General features: G+C 44.6%; 1 protein-coding gene across 1 annotated transcript in view; it reads right to left on the reverse strand.

The window, feature by feature from the left end:
* ADGRF5 (adhesion G protein-coupled receptor F5) overlaps nucleotides 1-18,754 on the reverse strand; it is a 48,570-nt gene that overhangs the window by 28,073 nt on the left and 1,743 nt on the right. The window contains exons 2-3 of the mRNA XM_075144928.1: nucleotides 2,743-2,892; nucleotides 1,277-1,407 (exon numbers count right to left, since the gene is read on the reverse strand). Coding sequence (XP_075001029.1) covers nucleotides 1,277-1,381 — 105 coding nt within the window. The 5' untranslated portion in view covers nucleotides 1,382-1,407; nucleotides 2,743-2,892. The remainder of the gene's footprint in view (nucleotides 1-1,276; nucleotides 1,408-2,742; nucleotides 2,893-18,754) is intronic.

Genomic DNA, 18,754 nt, shown 5'->3' on the forward strand with positions numbered 1-18,754 from the left:
AGCCTGCTGTGATCCATTTCTTCCCCCAGGTTTGGTCTCAGTGGTTTTCTTTGTAATTATTCTCCCAAACAACTACAGGGTCATTAAATATGTCATTAAATACTTCCCATATTTCACACCATTAAGTAATGACTCATTTGCAGGATCAACCATGGATTAATGATGCTAAAAAATAAAGTGTTTCTCTTTTCATGAAAATGCCTAAGTGCTGAGCTAGAGACAGTTTGAAAAAAACAAAGTAAACAAGATACTTGGTCACTATTAGACATCTGCTGAAGGGCAGATGGGGCTGCTGGAACCAGCTCTATCTTGGTTTGCCAAGACAGGGGATGGTGGCAGAAACAGCTTAAGGAGTTCCACTTTCCTCTTCATCTCTCCTTGCCTTTTTCAACCTGCTCAAAAAAATGCATTGTGTTCTGGTCAGTCCATCAGAACTAAGGTCCCTGTGGTGCTAGGGGCTGAATATAGACGTTAGAATCTGTTTTGGCTTGGTAGGGTTCATAATGTAGAAGACAAAAGAAGTATTTTCTGGTCTATTAATAATTGTGACAGACCAAGAGCTGGTAGATTTGTAGACTAGTTTTCTTTACCAGACTATATTAACTTCTCTTTGGCCAGTCCCTTTGTTTCTCTGTTCCTTTTTTGTCGTTTCTAGTTAGGGACTATTTGTGCAGAAACTGTCTATTACCAAACCCATATACAGGACGAAGCACCCAAAACAGCTTTCCATAGTTCGCACTATTGATGAAGCAAAAGAGGTAAGCGAGAATTGTTGAAAAAGGGGGAAACTGAAGTAAAGTCTGAGTCCAAGCGCAACACCTAAACACAAGTGACTCAGGAGTGGCGTTTTGGTCATGTGTACTCATGTCCTACTGTCAAGACAGTGGTGAGACTCCTGTCACCTACCTGTAAGCACCTCCGTGCCTGAGCTGGTTTTGTTGACTTATTTGGATTCTCTCTCTCATAGCATGGGTGTATCCCATCCAGGAACAGTGCCCACATAACTGTTACCTACGCTTAGCTCCAGGGACAGCAATTTAAATCCCTTGAAGACTAACATAAGTGAGAAACCAGAAGTTTTGCTCAGTTCCTTCTGGAGAGGCTTTAAGACCGGGAAGCAAGAAGAGCCCAGTTCCTGGATTCCTCCACCTCTTTTACACACCGGGGAGACTCTGGGTTCAGTTTCCCCACCTGGTCTTACACTGACTTCCTCTAAGGAGAGGTGCTACAAGCAGAGATCAAATGAAAACCGATGGGGCTGGGAAAGGATACTCACTACATGTTGGATGAATGTAGCAAAGTTTGAGTCCTTTGATGTCTGGCAACATGCTGTGACCAGTAGAAATAGGCAGTGGAGACCTGCAGTAATCAGGGACGGCATTTTGTCCAGTGACTTTGCTGTACAGCCTGAGAGGAAAATGAAGCAAAAGGATCAGGGGATTTTCAGCTGACTCACACAGTAGGAAATACCAGCACACTCTGCAAAAACAGTAAGTTCAGACTTCTTCAACACACTCTGCCTCTTCATTCCATCCAAGACAGAGTACGGAACAAGGTCTATAATTATTACTCTGCCACTGCTACCAGACTGTTTACCTCATATCTCCTTTTATTCATGTCGGCTGTACCTACTCAAAACAGAGGGAGAAAGAAGTCGCTTGGAGAAAGCAGAGTCCTAAGCAGATTCCTAACAGGGACAAATGAGGTGCTCGAAATTCATCTGTCATGAGAAAAGTTGACTTTGGATCTTCAAATATTCCTCACAGTGGTACTTGGCAACAGCACAGCCAGAACATAAGGGAATAGTTAGAAATGTTGCTGTAAGTGAAGGCCTGTCCCGTTGCAGCAGGGAGAGCTCTGCTGCTGGCCATGTCCCACTCTGGAGAGGGCTGTAGTAACATCATGGGCTCAGCTAGAGATTTCTGTAGGTTTGTTACCCCTTGGCTAACAAGGAAAACAATGAAGAGTGATATCTCCTGGAAAAAATCTGTGTAATTTTGAGTTTTTAGTGTACATCTCCATTAATTGCACTGAAGTTAACAAGTAAATAACCTAGAACCCAAGAATACTGACACACCAGAATATCATGTGGTGCCTGAAACCAAAACCCAGAAAAAACAACTTTTTCCAGCTCATTAATACCTAAGCTAATTTACTCATGCAGTAGATTGGATGATGAAACATAAAGGGAGAGGCAAAACATGCATGGACCCTTATAATAGGTGCTGACACATTTATGCAACCAGTAGGAATAGAGAAAGGGAGCTGAAGGATACGTAAAAGTATGTATTTTGCTATGAATATGCACTTTCTGATTTCTCCTAACAAAGCACTTCCCTAGCTCCAGAATGAACAGCTAGTAGAGAGCTACAGGAAAAGGCAGAACCCGAGCAGATTGTGAAAATCATTTTAAGAAAGGAAAGCACTGAGAAAAGACTCTTAAGAATAGTACTGAACTGTACCTGAGTGGATAACATCAGCCTGATTAAAATCATGAGCTTTTGTAAAATTACGGTCTTTTTGTATTGAAAAGGCTGTTCGTACAAACTCAGGCTTTGAAAGGCTGTGAATCACCAGGTGAAAGCAGAAAAATCAGCACCTCCTGAGACGATAATGAACATTGGCAATGGCTGCCTATTGCCACCACACTGCACGTCAGAGCTGGTGCTCTTCACTGTGACTTTCCTGCTCAGAAAAACCCATGACAGAAAACTATAATATGAGCACGATCTGTGGCCTCACCTTGTGAATGGATAGAGGACAACAATGAGCTTATAGCCAAGCAATGCACTCGACGTCACTGACGTGGGTTTCCAGCAGGCATTTGTCAGGGTTTCTCACCAAAGGTGGTTCTTAGATTCATCTGCAGTGAGACTTCACTTGGATACTGACCTGGTTAAAAGATAGGAGACAAAAGTAGAAAGAAATTACTTGCTTTTTCAATAGAGAGATGTCATCACCAGAGCTCCACAGGAAGGTGTGTCTTACCCTCTGTTCTCAAGTGATGTGGAAAAGGCAGTGATTAGTGATACAACACTGTGGAAAACTTTAAATGATTGAGACCAACAAAAACAAAGTCTGCCTGTGAAGATCTGCATAGAGATCTCAGGATACTGAGTGACTGGGTCATGAAATTCAGCACTGATAAGTGTAAGGTAGAAGGAAATGATCCCGACATTATGTATTCTGTGACGGACTCTGAACTGACTATTACCACTCAGAAATGGGGACTGAGGAAATGTCAACTGAACTTTGAGGAGCAATTAGAAAAAGAAAATTAATTTTAAGATATCCCTCTAGCAACAGAGGGAAAAAAACAAACCAGAAAACTGTGCTATCTAGACATTTGAGCTGACCCAGTATGGCTGCTCTTATGCTCCTATATAGGAATAACCAGAAAGCAAGACATCTCACTGATTCAGAATATCTTCCCACCCCACCCCAAAATCCATTTAAAAAAAAAGACTGTTACAGGCTTTTTTTATCCAATGGACAGATGGCTGGAAGAATTGGGAAAAAAAAAAAAAAGGTAGGGAAAAGGAAGTGTCTCTTCAGTTTCCTGGGCATGTCCATCAGTACATCCAGCATTCTATAAAAGGGACTATTTTGCTATTTTGAAGACATCACCCATTTGTGACAACCTCAAGAGTTCCATGGATCTGGCTGATCCCAAGACCAAGATGGATCAAAATGGATCAAGAGGGAAACATTGCCAAGTTATAAGCTGTGACACAAGTCCTTGAGATAGTGACATGACCTAATAATAGAAACACTAACAAAACAAAGATTTCTGATAGTTCTGTATATGTAGCATATGTTCACAGCATATGGTACAATAGCTTATTCTGTACAAAGACCTTGTATTTCAATGGTAATGGGTTGATAAAACAGATAATAGAAAGGAAAATAGGCCATTAAGCAAAGTTTATGATGAGGTTAAACAGCATCTGCTACAGTTTTGCATGTATCATTTGCACTGTTCACAAACTTGCATTCATATTCAAATGTTGTGGATCAGCCTTTATTTTCAAATACATCCTTTGTGCAGCCATGTAGCTGAGACCAAATGCCCTGTTAATTGTATACATAAGAAACCATACAGAGGACAACTCATGCAAATGAGAACCGTGCTGCTACTCAGGCTTTGATGGCTAGTCCAAAAATCACAAACCAGTATCTAGAAAGCCAGAATACTAACAAACAAATATCAGATTGCAAATGGGGAAAGTATTAATGTCCTCCTCAAGTAATGTGTCGGTTCCCCTTGTTCATTTAACGTGTCATTGAAAAAATAATTGCTGTAAATTTTTCAACAAGCAATTTCTCCTTTATCTATGTACCTTCTGTTGGTAAAACCGAAGCTATGTGGACACATTCATCATTTCTCATACACACTGTCTCCTGGGAGGCAAGAAGTATCTTTGACTTATAAATCCCCAAAGAGCTAAAGAAGCCCAAGTTTGCTACCAGATCTCCTTTTCTCCACAACATTCAAGCTGAAAAATGTTTAAAGTTAACTCTAAAGTGCAGAAGATTCCTAGAGGTAAATAGCAAGGTCTCACTTTAACCCAGGACATGGGTGACCTACATGACCTCCTTTTTACTTTTTCTGTAAGTTTCTCTTTTTCATAAATGTTGCAAAATAATTACACCTTCTCTTGCAAATCCACCCAGCACAATAGTTACTATCCCATATGTTTTAGAAAATAAAGAAGACACCTAGAGATATAATATGGCTTACCTTCTCAGGTGATTCAAATAGAAGATCTTCAATTTAGATCCATCTTAAACATCCTCTGCTTTCTATTACAGCCCAGGCTGCTTTGATTTCTCTCAAAGGGAAGCCAAGACACAGGAACTTGTATAATTAGTTGAACATGTCGTTACTGCCCAGAAAACAAATTGCGTCTGGAGTCTAGACTCAATTTTCAAGTGTGAGTCTGACCAGAGATGCCACTGCCGAAAACCCACAAGCATTTCAAGAGGAGAACAAGCATTTCAAGAGGAGATATTTCCTGATACCATTCGTCAGGTAGTACTCATTATTTCCCCCTGCACTGATCAAAGCCCTTCAGCGTCTTATCTGCAGATTATTTTATCAAGTGGACTAACTTGTTCCGCTGCTGTTATTCACCTGCTTTGTTCTAACAAAAGAGGGTGTTGAAGACTCAAAGAGTGAAATCATGTTCCGTAGCTATGGCAAAATGTTAATGGGCTTTGACTTAAACAACAAGGGACGACAACCCTAAAGTTTTCCTACCCGAGCTGGCAGCATGCTCGCTGTGGGCTGGACCCAGCACACATTCGGGACACACGTTGGTGCCCTTGGAGAAGCTACACAGAGATGCAGACCTGTGGAAGGTGGGGAAAAGCAGGAAATTCCCAGAAACCAGGGGAAACTCTGATGTGTTATGTATGTTTCTACCTTGAACAAAATCTGGAACCAGGAATTCACTGCACAAATAGGGGACATCTGTCCCAATAACAATGGGGCCCTTGTCCCTACAGTGTTTGATCACAACTGGTTCATCAATGGAATTTGTTTCCACAGCAGTGTGTGTGAGGCAGTGACTCACTGAGCTTGTGCAATGTCTGTGGAAAAGCCTGGGATTAAACTCATGTTGTGGGGGATTATTTTTTAAACAGTGATTAATTCAAGAGATAGGTCTATGGAAAGAGCTCCTGTTCCCCCAGAAACTGGAAACAGCCCCTGTGGAGATCCTGACTTCTCATAAGAAGTCCATGGGGGGCGATAGCCCCATGGGGTAGGCAGATGTGCCCCAGGATCTCCAGAGCCACCGTGCAGCAGCTGAAGGCCAGGTGGGACACACCAGGGCATCCCAAAAGGGCACATGTCTCCAAGGTAGACAACTGAGTCAAGCTGTAAATGCCACTCATTTTCACACCGCAGAAGGAAAACAGAAGCAAAAAAGTCAGTAAGGTGCCTGATAAGGTGACATGCCGTTCCCACTTCTACACTAGTTCCCAAATTAAGGGGTTGTGACATCAGGGCTGGTCCAGCAGCTACAATAGGGCCGTGTTGCCAACTGACATTGGCTGTTTCAGGGGAACAGGAGGGATGGCTGTCATGGCAGCATTGAGCATAATTTGAGTTGCTCTTGGTGTTATCTGTCTAGAGTAGCAGTGGTCATTTTTGTGTCACAGTGAGCTTGGACCAGGTCTTCAATCCTCTACCAACTGTCTGTGGTGAGTTGCTCCATTTCTAACAACCCTAAAACATGCCACAGCATTCTGCTTCTTGCTGGGTCTGAGTCATAAAAAGCAAAATGTCTGTTGAGGAAAGTTTGCCCTGCAGCCTTTGCAGGTGCCAGCATTTACTAAGGACGTTAAGGATATCATGGTATGTGACTGTAAACTTCTCTTCAATGAGCCAGCTTGAGGGTGCATTGTCCTTGGCAGCAATGCAGCCTATTCCTATTCCCTTTTCTGCAAACCTGGTCACCTGCTGCTCCCCACAATGTGGTGAGTCAGACCTCAGCCTGCCATTCTGCAGCAGTTTTAAGGTGGTAAATTGGCATGACTGGTGTCCTCGTTGCCCTTACAGCTTGTCCCCACTCTTGCAGTGGCATCGGTCTGGTTTATTGCCCACTCAAGCTGGTTCAGGAATCTGAACAAGCGGAAAACCGAGGCTACATCTACAGCACTAAATGCAACTACCTCTCTCTCTGCAGGTAGGTTTTATGGCTGGCCTTGTGCTGGTGCCTTCCAGATCCCTCTCTGAGCCGATTTATCTCACTGTCCCTGCAGAAAACTAAACCAGCCACAAGGCGTCTAGCTTGCTTTCATCTAAGCGAGTTTAATCAGCTCAGAGAAGAGCCCAGTGAGGGCCAGGGCCAGAGCAAGAAGAGGAGCAGATATGTGACCCCAAGCAGGGAAGAGGAAGGAATAGAGGTGGGCAGTAAGAGCAGGAGGGTGAGGAGAAGGAGGACCTCTTCCATTCTGCCCTGGCAAGCAGTTCAGCATGAGTCCATGGTCCATCCCTACAGAAGCAGCTGTGTCGTTTTCACCCAGTGTTGCTCCCTTGGCTGTCTCCTTGTAAGTTTAAATAAGCAGCAGTGCCAGCGCAGACGATGAGGTGAAGAGGTCGGCTGGCTTGGTTTAGACCGAGTTAGCTGTGGTGGATCCACACCTTTCACGTTGCCAGTCCTCGACTCGAAAACCAATCTGATTTAAACCCTCCTCCCCTCCTTTTTTTTTTTTTTTTTGTTGCTGTGGGTTTCAACAATTTTAACCAACAGCACCTTGGGGTGCGAGAATGGGAAAGAATGTCACCAAGGGGAAAGGATTCCTTAAAAGAGGGTTTCTGCTCATCAAACTATAGCTTCAGGTATGAGAGATCTTGGTTCACTTTGCAGGAGAATGTGAAAATTGCGCAATGTCAGAGCATTAGGTATGTAATCAACTTGGTATGTGAGCACAGGGGGATGTCCTGATCACCCTGCTGTTTTTTCCTGTATACATTCATCAAGTACTGTCACGTCACCAGAAACTGTGAACTTCCTGGATTTTAAAGTTTCAACCCCAGAACACTTTCAGTTTAAACATCTGAGACTGCCCTTAGAGAGCCATCACAGGCTCAGGAAAGCAACCAAAAGGTGTGTTAGAGGATATCTTCTCTGAACGAGGAGCGCTCATCCAAAACAAGGCAGAGCTACGCTGATCCTGTAATTCACTGGAAATGTGCCGTTACAAAAGCATGAGAACACATTTCATCTGGCACGAACACAATAGACCGGGGTAATGTTCCCACAAAGGTGCAACCTGAGAGATGCTGTTCAAAGCAAAAGTAAATGTGGAAACAACTTGGAAATGAAGTTAACAAGATACAGCCCTCTTGGCTCGCCCATCTTCATTCCAGTCCTGGCTGTTAACTCTTCAGTCTCATCTCTAGAATCTAACCTCAGCAATTTGTGTAATCAAATCCCATTGCCTCTTGTAGCCCAAACTCAGAAATAGATGGCAAAACCTCTCAGAAGCTGGATGCAACACTGCAGGTTCTTAGACCATTTGCCATTACTATTATTTTTGAGTCTGAATTTTGCATGGTCAGCCTCTTAGAGAGATGTGTTTTAGAAATGGAAGGACAGAGTGAATCCCAAGCATATTGGAATTAATAGGCAGATTACTTTGAGGCAAAAGGTTTTGGGGTGAATCTGGCAATGCCTGGGGCTTCATTTATTATATGTCTCACGTGACTTTATGTAGTTTTGCCCACCTCAGGCTTGCAGAAAAGAATCTGGAGGGAGTCCTAGCAAATTACTACCTAACTCCACTCAGCATGACGTTGTTGAAAATAAGGGTAATCTCATTCTGAAGTTTATTAACAAGTATTTTTAATTTAAGACCTGGAAGGTAACAAAAGTACTCTACTTGATGCCGTTGATGCCTTGGCTAGAGTGCTGTTGTTGCTGCATTGGAGAGCATCCAAAGGAAAGCCATGAATGCTAAGACATGAGCAGAGTATGACCTTGTGAACAGGTTGAAGGTTGTTCGGTTCAGATAGAAGACTCAGGTAAGGAGTCTGTCACTTGGTAAAGGACTGACATAAATGTTCACAGCAATAGCTGGGTGAAGGATGATGTGAAATCACATGATCTGAAGCAAAGATAAATACGTTGGTGATTATGGAAAATGTGTAATTGTAAAGGTTAGAAGCACTGAATTAGGATATCCAGGGCAGCTGCAAAGTTCCTTTCAGTGGAGGTTTTTAAAAACAGGCAATAAAATTGCTGACATGGAAGAGGAGTTTGTGGCAATGGGGCACCAGGTAGATTGTTTATTGACCTTTTCCAATTACCTCTTTCTGTTTCTCTACACTGCTTCAATTTCTGTGCAATGAATGAGTTCAAAGAGATTCAGAGGCGACATGCGAGACCACCGATCTGTATACTCAGGGCTGTGTTTGGACTTTGCTATCTCCATCTTAGATTAATTCAGGAATTCCTTTCTGGACCTCTCCAGCACAACATTCCCAGTGGTTTAAGCACAGAGGAGGTGAACTGTATCTGCAGCCTTATCAAGGGTTTCCCCAAAATGATATTTCCAGAGAAGGGCTTTGGTTCGCACCTTCTTCTACATCGTCATGTTTTCCATCCTTGTTTACGAAGTATATACTTTTCCTTCTTGACCTACGACTTTAAACTCCTCTATTCCTCTCTGAGCCTTTCCATGAATTGCTGATGACCTTTTTACATACTCAAATAGTCTACATGGAAAAAGAAAATAATTTAGTCCCAGCTATCTGCAGATCAGGCTCAAATCATACCATGACCAAGCAGGACTTCCTGCAAGAAAAAAAATTGCAGGACTGCACGACTCGTGTTTGCAAGGCACAGTAGCTGGAATAGGAACCACTCACCCAGATAACTGAGAGCATAGAAAAAACTGCCCAGCTGAACAGCCAAATTATCACATCCTTCAAGCAATCCTAATGCTCTGAGAGCAGCCGACAGAACTTTCCATGAGCATTTCAACATAGTACAGACAGTCCCAGCCAGCCCTGGAACATCGTCCTAGCCCTCCCGGAACAGTTCACCGTTGGACTTACTGCTTGTCAGTGGAGAACAGCAATCTGCTGGATCAGTGAGGGTATTCTGACATGAATAAGCATTAACTGCAATAGTTATTGGCTAAGCATAAACTAAGGGAAGGAGGAAGGTAAGAAACAGTCTGCCACATTTGGCAAGACATTAGCACTGTCCCGGTTGCTGGCTAGCTGTACAGCTGACCTGTCCGGGAAGGTACCAGACTAACGCTAGACCTCTGGCTTATCTCTCTCATGGGGGTAGGTAACAAAGTTCACCTGCACTTACAACCATTTCACTGTGCTAGGATAGGAAAGGCCTGCTGAAAAGGCCTTTTCTTCAGAGTAGGTACCTCCATCTTTGGCAGGGAGATGATGCCCACATAGCTCATGGCTTCTATGGCATGGTACAGAGACACCGGGGTTGTACCAGAGCCAGAAGGAATATATTGTTGGCATGCTGTATAATCCCTTGCAGCAGGGTTTGGTAGCTCATGCCTGGTGACCACGCTGCTTCTATAGACACTCTCACAGCCCTGTGGCTCGTTACTTGGGTTCCCTAGCTCAGGTAACCTGTTTGCTCAGTGGGACCTGGCTTATTCCACCTTATCCTTCTGTCTGACTCCCAGATTTCCACTCTCTTGTTTCTTACAGACAGATGTATTTGGTAGCCTCGCTCAGCCTGCCCAGCCATGTCTTCTTTCTAGAGTCTTTGGGACAACATTTCTCATTTGATACCAGACTTAATGATGGGAAGATTTCCTGGTTCTGGATGCATCTGAAGCACAGCGTCCAGTTCCCAGGCTCCCCAGTATGAGAGAGGCATAGACATAATTGCAGTGAATCCACCAAAGGGCCACATAGATGATTAAGGATCTGGAGCATCTATCATACCAGGAGAGGCTGAGAGAGCCGGAAGTGTTTAGCCTGGAAAAGGAAAGGCACAGAGGGATCTCGTCAATGTCTCTAAATAACTGATGAGGGGAACTAAAGAAGCACCCACCCTGGGGTGGCTTCTTTGGTGATGGATTATGAATACAGAGGTGTAAGTTGAAACAAGCATTTCTGTGTTAGAATACACAGTTATCCACCCTCGTGTAGCCATCCCAGAGAGAGGTACTTTATGCCTGTGGCTGAAACTTTTCTATATTCTGTGCCTGGGAATGTGGCCCCTCTTGTGCAGAAGTAGAGATGGACACACCTTTGGCATCAGCGGGAAGAAGATAACAAACAACTCTGTAGCCACAACATGTCTTCAACCAGCAGAGTTCTTTGTGAGGTGAATATTAGTCCACAGCCTCAGCTCTTGGCCCTCTCCTGGGGCTGTAAGACACGTCCTGGGGCGCTGAGGCTATGACCCCGCTGTGTGGTCGGCCTCCTATATTCTGCTTTAGAGGTTTGTCAAGCCTCGTTGCAAAAGCGGTTAACTCTGTGCTTTTCCTCCCTGGTTCACGCTGAGAGGCCGTTCCCCAGCCTCTCTGATGGGTAGTGGTTGCTTAATGCCAGAAGCAGATTTGCACTTGGTTGGATCGAAGGATCCTCTAGCCCACTCGCTTCTTATCCAAAGAGGGCTACAGCAGGGGCCCTAGGGAAGCATTTTACAGAAGTGAAGTAAGCTTGTGGCAGCTGATGTTCAGAATGTTCTTTCCACCTCCGGCTGTCAGAGGTACAAGGACTTCTGGAGGCAGAGGCAAGACCTTGGTGTTTAAGAGCCCTTAATGGCCTCTTAAGCTTACACAAAATGAAGTAAACGGTAAGAAAACCTAGGAGAATGCCCAACATCTACAACAACCAGGAGCAAGGAGGTCTAAATCTCCTTTGCTTGCTTTGAATCTGCTACTCATTAGGGTCAGGTCTGGTCCTTAATTATCAAACTGGATGGCACACTTGCTCCGTGGCCTCATAGCAGCATACATCACTTTTAAAATTCCCCATCAGTTGTCTAGGCTGGAGAGTCCTATGTCATTCAGCACAGCGGTCATCCCACCTCTTTGGTACTTGTTCTGCTCTGCATCTTTCCAGTTGGGCTATATCTTTTTTGAACTTAATTAAGCACAGTTGTCCCCATGCCAGCATTTTCCTGCGGCTTAAATAGCTCTGCCTCCCTTTAGGCATTTTGGATGAAAGGCCTATGGTGCCATGAGATCTGTGGAGGTGAAGGACGCGTGGAGAGAGGAACCAGGAGCTGCTGAAGATTAGAAGGTGTGAAGGGAGCTGGCACAAGAACATACGTGGCTGGCACAAGACAGTCTAGCTCCATGGCTGCCCAGTAGCTTATAGCAGCTGAGCCCTGTTTTACCCTTTTCAGACAACCACTGAGCATTTTTTCACAGACTTGATCTCTGGGGATAAAGCCCTTGTTTTCAGTGACCGTCCAATTTGTTCTTCCTTAGCCACAACAGAAGAGCTTTCCCTTCTGTGCATAAAACATGACCTTTGGGTAGTGCGTAATAATTTGGATGATCAGACAATGTTTGTTTCAGACATAAAACACACAATGACTTTAAGAAACACACACCCAGGCACAACAATATTTCATGGGAGAGTTGGCTAAAAGGGAAAGGGGGGACAGGGGAAGTTGCACTGACCTTAGATAACACATCTGAATGAGAACAAAAATAAAATAAACACAAATTAATCAAGGACTCCAAATTGAACCGCTTAGTGATAAGGACTCAAACAGGCAATAAACAGGCTGTGAGATACTTTCTCTGTGATGTTTGAGGAACTGCGTTATTCCAGCTTTGTGCCCAGCATGGCACCGGGGGCTGAGCTAGCTGGTACACTAAGGGATCTGTAGGACTTGAGCAGAGGTTTTGTTTTCAGGGGACTGTGGGGGCAATTTTTATTTTTTTGAGTTAGTTGTGTGCAAACAGATGTCATGGCACTCATTAGTGAAGGGACGAATGCTCCCCATGCCATGTGACACATTAATATGCCTATATGAAAATAGTGGTAGCTTGAAACCAAGGTGAAAAAGGCATTTAAATCAGCACTTTACTGGAAAAAGAAAGCCTTGCCCAATTGTCCTCTTCCTGGCATTTCTTCCTCACCTCTGTTCAGGAGGTTTTGCTGAACGCCAGCTAAAGGCTCCTACTTGACCTTTACGTTGGACTTTTGTAGAAGGAACAAAGAAAAAAAATAAAAAAGAAAATGTGAAACAATGAGTTCCACTCTGCTATTCCAGCTCTTTGCACGTAGCTGAGTACCATATGTTTTGAAAGGCTGTGGAAAAGCACACACAAGCATGCATTCACTCAACTCTGATGGCTGGGATGGGAGAAGGGATGGATCCATGAACTTTCCCTTCCCCCTCCTCATCATTTTGGAGCATCTGCAGTTATTAGTGGCAGGCCTATCTCACAGCTAGCATCAACACAACAAGGCATTTGGAGCTCAGCAGTGTGTGGGTACAGATAAGGTGGAACTCTCCATAGACTCACTCCCATATCAATATAGTGAAGAGTGAGGTCTAACAACATCCGTTGAAGTGGAATTTCCATGGGCTTCAATGACTTTTGGATTAGGTCCCTAAGTCAGGCCAGCCACGGGTTACTTCTATAGACCGAACTACTAGAAAGTCTGATGACTGCATGCTTCCTGCTCGTTTCATTTTATTAACCTCTTGATTTTTTTCCTGTTATTGCTGCAAGCGCAGCTGGCTGTATAGGAAGCTACTGCAGTTGTGTAGGTGTCAGACATTTGGAGTTTGTATAATCCCACTCTGGACAGCAGGAGTTTCCTGTCTGAGGGCCTGGCCTGTCACACCTAACAACAAAAATGTAGAAGTACAAAATAGGATCCACCTTTTGCACAAAGAATCATATAAATGGAGGGAAATCCCCTAGATCAGTGAAGGCAGGTCTCTGTTGTCCATATGTCATAATTCCCCTCTGTAATGATCAAACCTGAGAGAAAAAATAATTGTTTATATTTTGTTCCACTGATCTCACTTCCAGCCTTACTATTTTTCTACTGGTCTGTCTTCCAGTGTTGTGGTTTAACCCCAGCTGGCAACTAAGCCCCACACAGCCGCTTGCTCACTCCCCTCCAGCAGGATGGGGGAGAGAATCGGAAGAGTAAAAGTGAGAAAACTCGTGAGTTGAGATTAAGACAGGTTAATAGGGAAAGCAAAAGCTGCGCACACAAGCAAAGCAAAACAAGGAGTTCATTCACTTCTTCCCACCAGCAGGCAGGTGTTCAGCCATCCCCAGGAAAGCAGGGCTCCATCACGCGTAACGGTGACTTGGGAAGAGAAACGCCATCATGCCGAACGCCCCCCCCCTCCTTCTTCTTCCCCCAGCTTTATGTGCTGAGCATGACGTCATATGGTATGGGATATCCCTTTGGTCAGTTGGGGTCAGCTGTCCCAGCTGTGTCCCCTCCCAACTTCTTGTGCCCCCCCAGCCTCCTCGCTGGTGGGGTGGGGTGAGAAGCAGAAGAGGCCTTGACTCTGTGTCAGCACTGCTCAGCAATAACTAAAACATCCCTGTGTTATCAACACTGTTTCCAGCACAAATCCAAAACACAGCCCCACCCTAGCTACTGTGAAGAAAATTAACTCTACCCCAGCCAAAACCAGCACACAGAGCACAGGATAACTCAGAAATGCTAAACACTGCTAGTATCTAACTTCTTTGAAGGCTACACTTGTCCATAATGTTTTCAAAATCATCAGAGCTCTTTCATCTTCATCATTGGCATTAAGTGTGAGATCAAGACAGAACATCATCAACACGGATGGGACTAGTTTGTTTTACTAATGTTCAGAAGACTTTAAGGAATATTAGACCTCAGACAGATGCTTGGCCTGGTTCAAAATAACATCACACTTCAGATTTAGATCAGGGATGGTCCAGCCTTGTGAACCCCTATGGTGCATGTTGGGCTCGCAATGGCGTAAAAGCACGGCAATGCAAAGACAACTTGCACCCGACAGCAGGTTTGCTCATGAGATCCAACACTGAGATGGGTAGAGGAGTGGCATTTCTCAGGCCCCGGGGTGCCTTCGGAGGGCTTAAACAAACACCTGCCATGAGATGTAGGGTCGGAATAGATGACCTGCTGAGATCTCTTTCTGGGAGCCCTAGTCAATAGTTAGCCTGTTCTCTGTCTCAGCCAATGCCGAGATTCACAGAAATGATTTAATGGGCAGTATGGGCCAGCGGCTGTTCCCAGTCAGCCGCACAGCCTAGGCTGCCTTCTTTTAGAGGGAAAGGGAGAGTTCAGGCATATGGAGGTAAGCTGTGCCCTGACAGAGGGCCTCAGGGTTAGGGAACAACTCCGGTCTCTCACACTTGTACTGTCGCTGTTGCATGTGTTTCTCTCAATCCTAGCATGTCCCAAGGTAAAATGCACGTTTCAACGTTAGGAATATTCTTTAGCTTCTCTGCCTTCAATGAGACAATGTTGGTGCCTAATTTTGGTGGCATGTCCCATGGCAAATCTTCAGAGGCACCTGTGTTTCTCTCTGCTGACTGTACAGGCAATCTAACCCTTACTTCAGTAGGGATCTCCTCTGCTTCAACACCCTCAGAAGCATCTGCACTTACATGAGGGACAAGGGAAGCCTCTCTTAACTGCTGTCAGGTGGATTAGGTCTTCGCTAAGTTTGGTACTATGATGCTGAAGCAGTGCTGAAGCCACTATTGCAAGGCTGGCCAGAAATAAGGCATTTAGGAAAAGAGCGGGCAGCTTTTGAGACAGATTTGCATTAATAGCATAGAACACCTCCCCTACGAGAGAGTTGGGGTTGTTCAGGTTAGAGAAGAGGAGGCTCTGGGGACACTTTATAGCAGCCTTCCAATACTTAAAGGGGGCCTACAGGAAAGATGGGGAGGGACCCTTTATAAGGAAGTGTAGCAATAGGACGAGGGGTAATAATTTTAAACTGAAAGACGGTAGATTTAGATTAGATATTAGGAAGAAATTCTTTACTGTGAGGGTGGTGAGGCACTGGAAGAGGTTGCCCAGAGAAGTTGTGGATGCCCCATCCCTGGAAGCGTTCCAGGCCAGGTTGGATGGGGCTTTGAGCAATCTGGTCTAGTGGAAGGTGTCCCTGCCCATGGCAGGGGGGTTGGAACTAAATGATCTTTAAGGTCCCTTCCAACGCAAACTATTCTATGATTCTATGATTCTAACATCTTGTATGTCCTTACTGAGATAAGGGCCATTGTTATGAATGGCAATTGGACTTTTTAAGCCAAAGGCTTGAAACAGGAGGGATAGTGAAAGGAAGGAAGGAAGTGCCATCAGTCCTGTTTTACAGCCGGAGAGACCTGAGGCAGGCACAGGCTCATCCAGGATCTCAGCCATAGGATCCGTCAACCCAGATTTTAGGGACCCCATGCAGGAATTCAAAGAATTTATCCCTCAAGAAGGAACAGTAAAGCAATTTCAGGAGCAAGGGGCGTGCTGTGAACAGCCTGTTGTAAGGCACGTAGGGACAGCTTTGGAATGAAGATGGTTTTTACACACTCAGCCTGACGGTTGTCGAGGGCCAAGCCTGTGGTCACAGGAGTGAGCCGAAGCAGGAACTCTAGTAGAGCTTTTCCTCTGCGCATGAACAATTGGGGGAAGCTCTGCCGTTTTGAGGAATTTCCGAGGACAGTAAATTACATACTAGATCACAGCTCTATTATGTTTTTGGGGAAGGCATTTGGAAATTAATGTTTCGCATTAAGATTTAAATGGGGAATACATACAGCTCTGCTACTCACAGGCATCCTCAAACCTCGCCTGTCACAGCATTTTCTCTCCTGTTGAGGTGGGTTTAAGTGAAGCCTGGGTTGACAGCAGCCAACTACATAAGCAGACCCTCGCTATCTCTGTGCTTCAGTTCTCTGCTGCCAAAAAAGGGTGGTATTATCTGTCCCTACTTCACAGGGTGTTTAGAGGGAACCTGAGGCAGGAATAACCCATCAGTGCTTGCGCTAACAGCCTGATAAAGCGAGAGCTGTAGAAATACCCAGAAGGCAAATGAGACCTTCCCCTTTCAGCCAGAAGGAAGGATTTCAATGCCAGGAGTGGTCCATTTTAGGTGACCTTTGAGTTCTTCCTAAAACAAATATTACTTTGTGTAAATGGAGATGACACAGGGGAGTTAAAGGTTTTTTCTGGACTGGAAAACCCTTCTATTTATTCAAAAGTGGTCCATTAGAAGGTATCTAAAAAGGTGGGCTAAGTATCCTATCCTATTGTGGTGGGTCGACCCTGGCCTGCAAATAAGCACCCATACAGCCACTCACTTACTCGCCACCTGTGAGCGGGATGGGGCAGAGAATAGGAAGAGAAAAAGTGGGAAAACTAGTGGTTTAAGATAAATACAGGTTAATAAGGGAAAAAAAGAGGAAAGAAAAAACAAGTGATGCAAAGGTGATCACTCACCACCTCCCACGGATGCCCAGCAAGTCTCCAAGCAATGGCCACCTTGGAAGTCCACCCTGACCCCTACCTCTGTTTTTTATTGTTGAACATGATGTTATATGGTTTGAAACATCCCTTTTGTGAATTCGGGTCAGCTTTCCGAGCTGTAACGCTTCCCAACCCCCAGCCCATTCACCACAGAGGCAGAGTGGGAAGAAGAGAAAGTCTTGATGCTGTGCAAGCACTGCTCAGCAATAGCCAAAACATTGGTGTGCTATCAACACTATTTTAGCCACAAATCCAAAACACAGCGCCTTATGGACTGTTATGAAGAAAGTTAACTCTATCACAGTCAGACCCAGTACTCCCATCTTGTTTGGCTTGCTTAGTTGGGAGTTATGATGGAGAGGGGAGGGCTTTGGGGCAGAATTCATTACAGGCTTCCACAGGAATTAACTGAAGTTTGGAGAGAAGATATGGGCTGGGTGCAGAAGTGCTGGATTAAGGTTACAACATCCATGCCATGTCATGGGACGGTTATCAGAGTGAAACCTCTCTTGCAGGCCACCACCATAAGCAGACAAACCCTCAGAATAGGCTGCAAATATAGTAAAAAATTCCTTAACAAAGTCCACCGGTGCAGCATTATAACATGCAAATATAGTACTGTAATTAGTCGACAACCTGCCACAGTGAGTTAGCTGCTATGCAGGAACTGCTCTTTCCTGCAAAAAACGTGGAGCGGAGAGAAACAAGCCATTGCAAATCATCTTTTGCAAGCTCTTTCCCATGCTCCCTGTTCCTGCACACCCATCTTGTGCCTTCCATCTCACCCACTTTCCTAATACAACCCCTCCAGCCCACTGTAGGGCCACCCTCCAGTTTCTGCCCTCACCCAGCGCTGGCTCAGTCCTTATGCAGGATGCGTAAGGATGCGTAAGGACGCAGGACAGATAAGGGGGACAAGCTGCTGCTTCATTACCACACACAGCAGGTACTGGATCAGATCGGTTGATGGGTGGTAACTGCCTGTAGGCATGCCCACGAGCAACGTTGCAAGATCATTTGAGAAATAAACTCTGCATAACCATGCAGCTCAGTGAATCAGCTCGCAATCGCAGTTGGACCCCTCTTAAAGATGGCAATCCTAAGAGACTGTTTAACGGAAAACTGGAAAATGGTTTTCTGAAAGGAGTTTGGTTTTACTGTAGATTCATCCCATTTGGTCTTAAAAAGCCATGATTCTTACACAAGGCTGAGATTAATTCCAGCAGCAAATCATTTCAGTTTCAAGTGCAAGTGCATTTCAGTTACAATGTGCAAATATAACCCCAAAACTAATGATGCCCTCGTGGATGATGCAATTCACCTCCATGCTTGCCTACTGTAAGCTCTTGTTTCTTCTGGCAAACTGTGAATCGCAGCCATGAAACGGCGGCAGCAGCAGGGAGGCTTTCTTGATCAAGATGAATGGGTTAAAAAAGGAACTCTAGTAAAGGCTGTGCTGGTCTTTTGTGTTTTAACAATGAGAGGAAGCTCTGCCTAGTTTGAGGAATTTCCCAGGTCTCCAATTCAGACTTTGGAAAACTGCTTTATTAAGCCTGTCTAAGAGGTGTTAAAAAAATAAAAATAATCAAGGAGATTAGGACAAAGATATCTTCCCAGAGCCTACGCATGTTCTGTTTGTTTGTTTTTTTAAACCTGGATCACCGGAGGCAAACTCAGAGGAATCTAGGGAAGTTAAATAATGACAAATGCCAAACACTCACAACGGGTTCCTGCTAAGCTGGCCGAGCCATTACTGAATTCAGTCAAGTGTCACTGCTACACAAATGCTAAAGATTT

This window comes from Calonectris borealis, chromosome 3 (genome assembly GCF_964195595.1).
Source record: "Calonectris borealis chromosome 3, bCalBor7.hap1.2, whole genome shotgun sequence".
In the NCBI taxonomy this organism is placed as follows: Eukaryota; Metazoa; Chordata; class Aves; order Procellariiformes; family Procellariidae; genus Calonectris; species Calonectris borealis.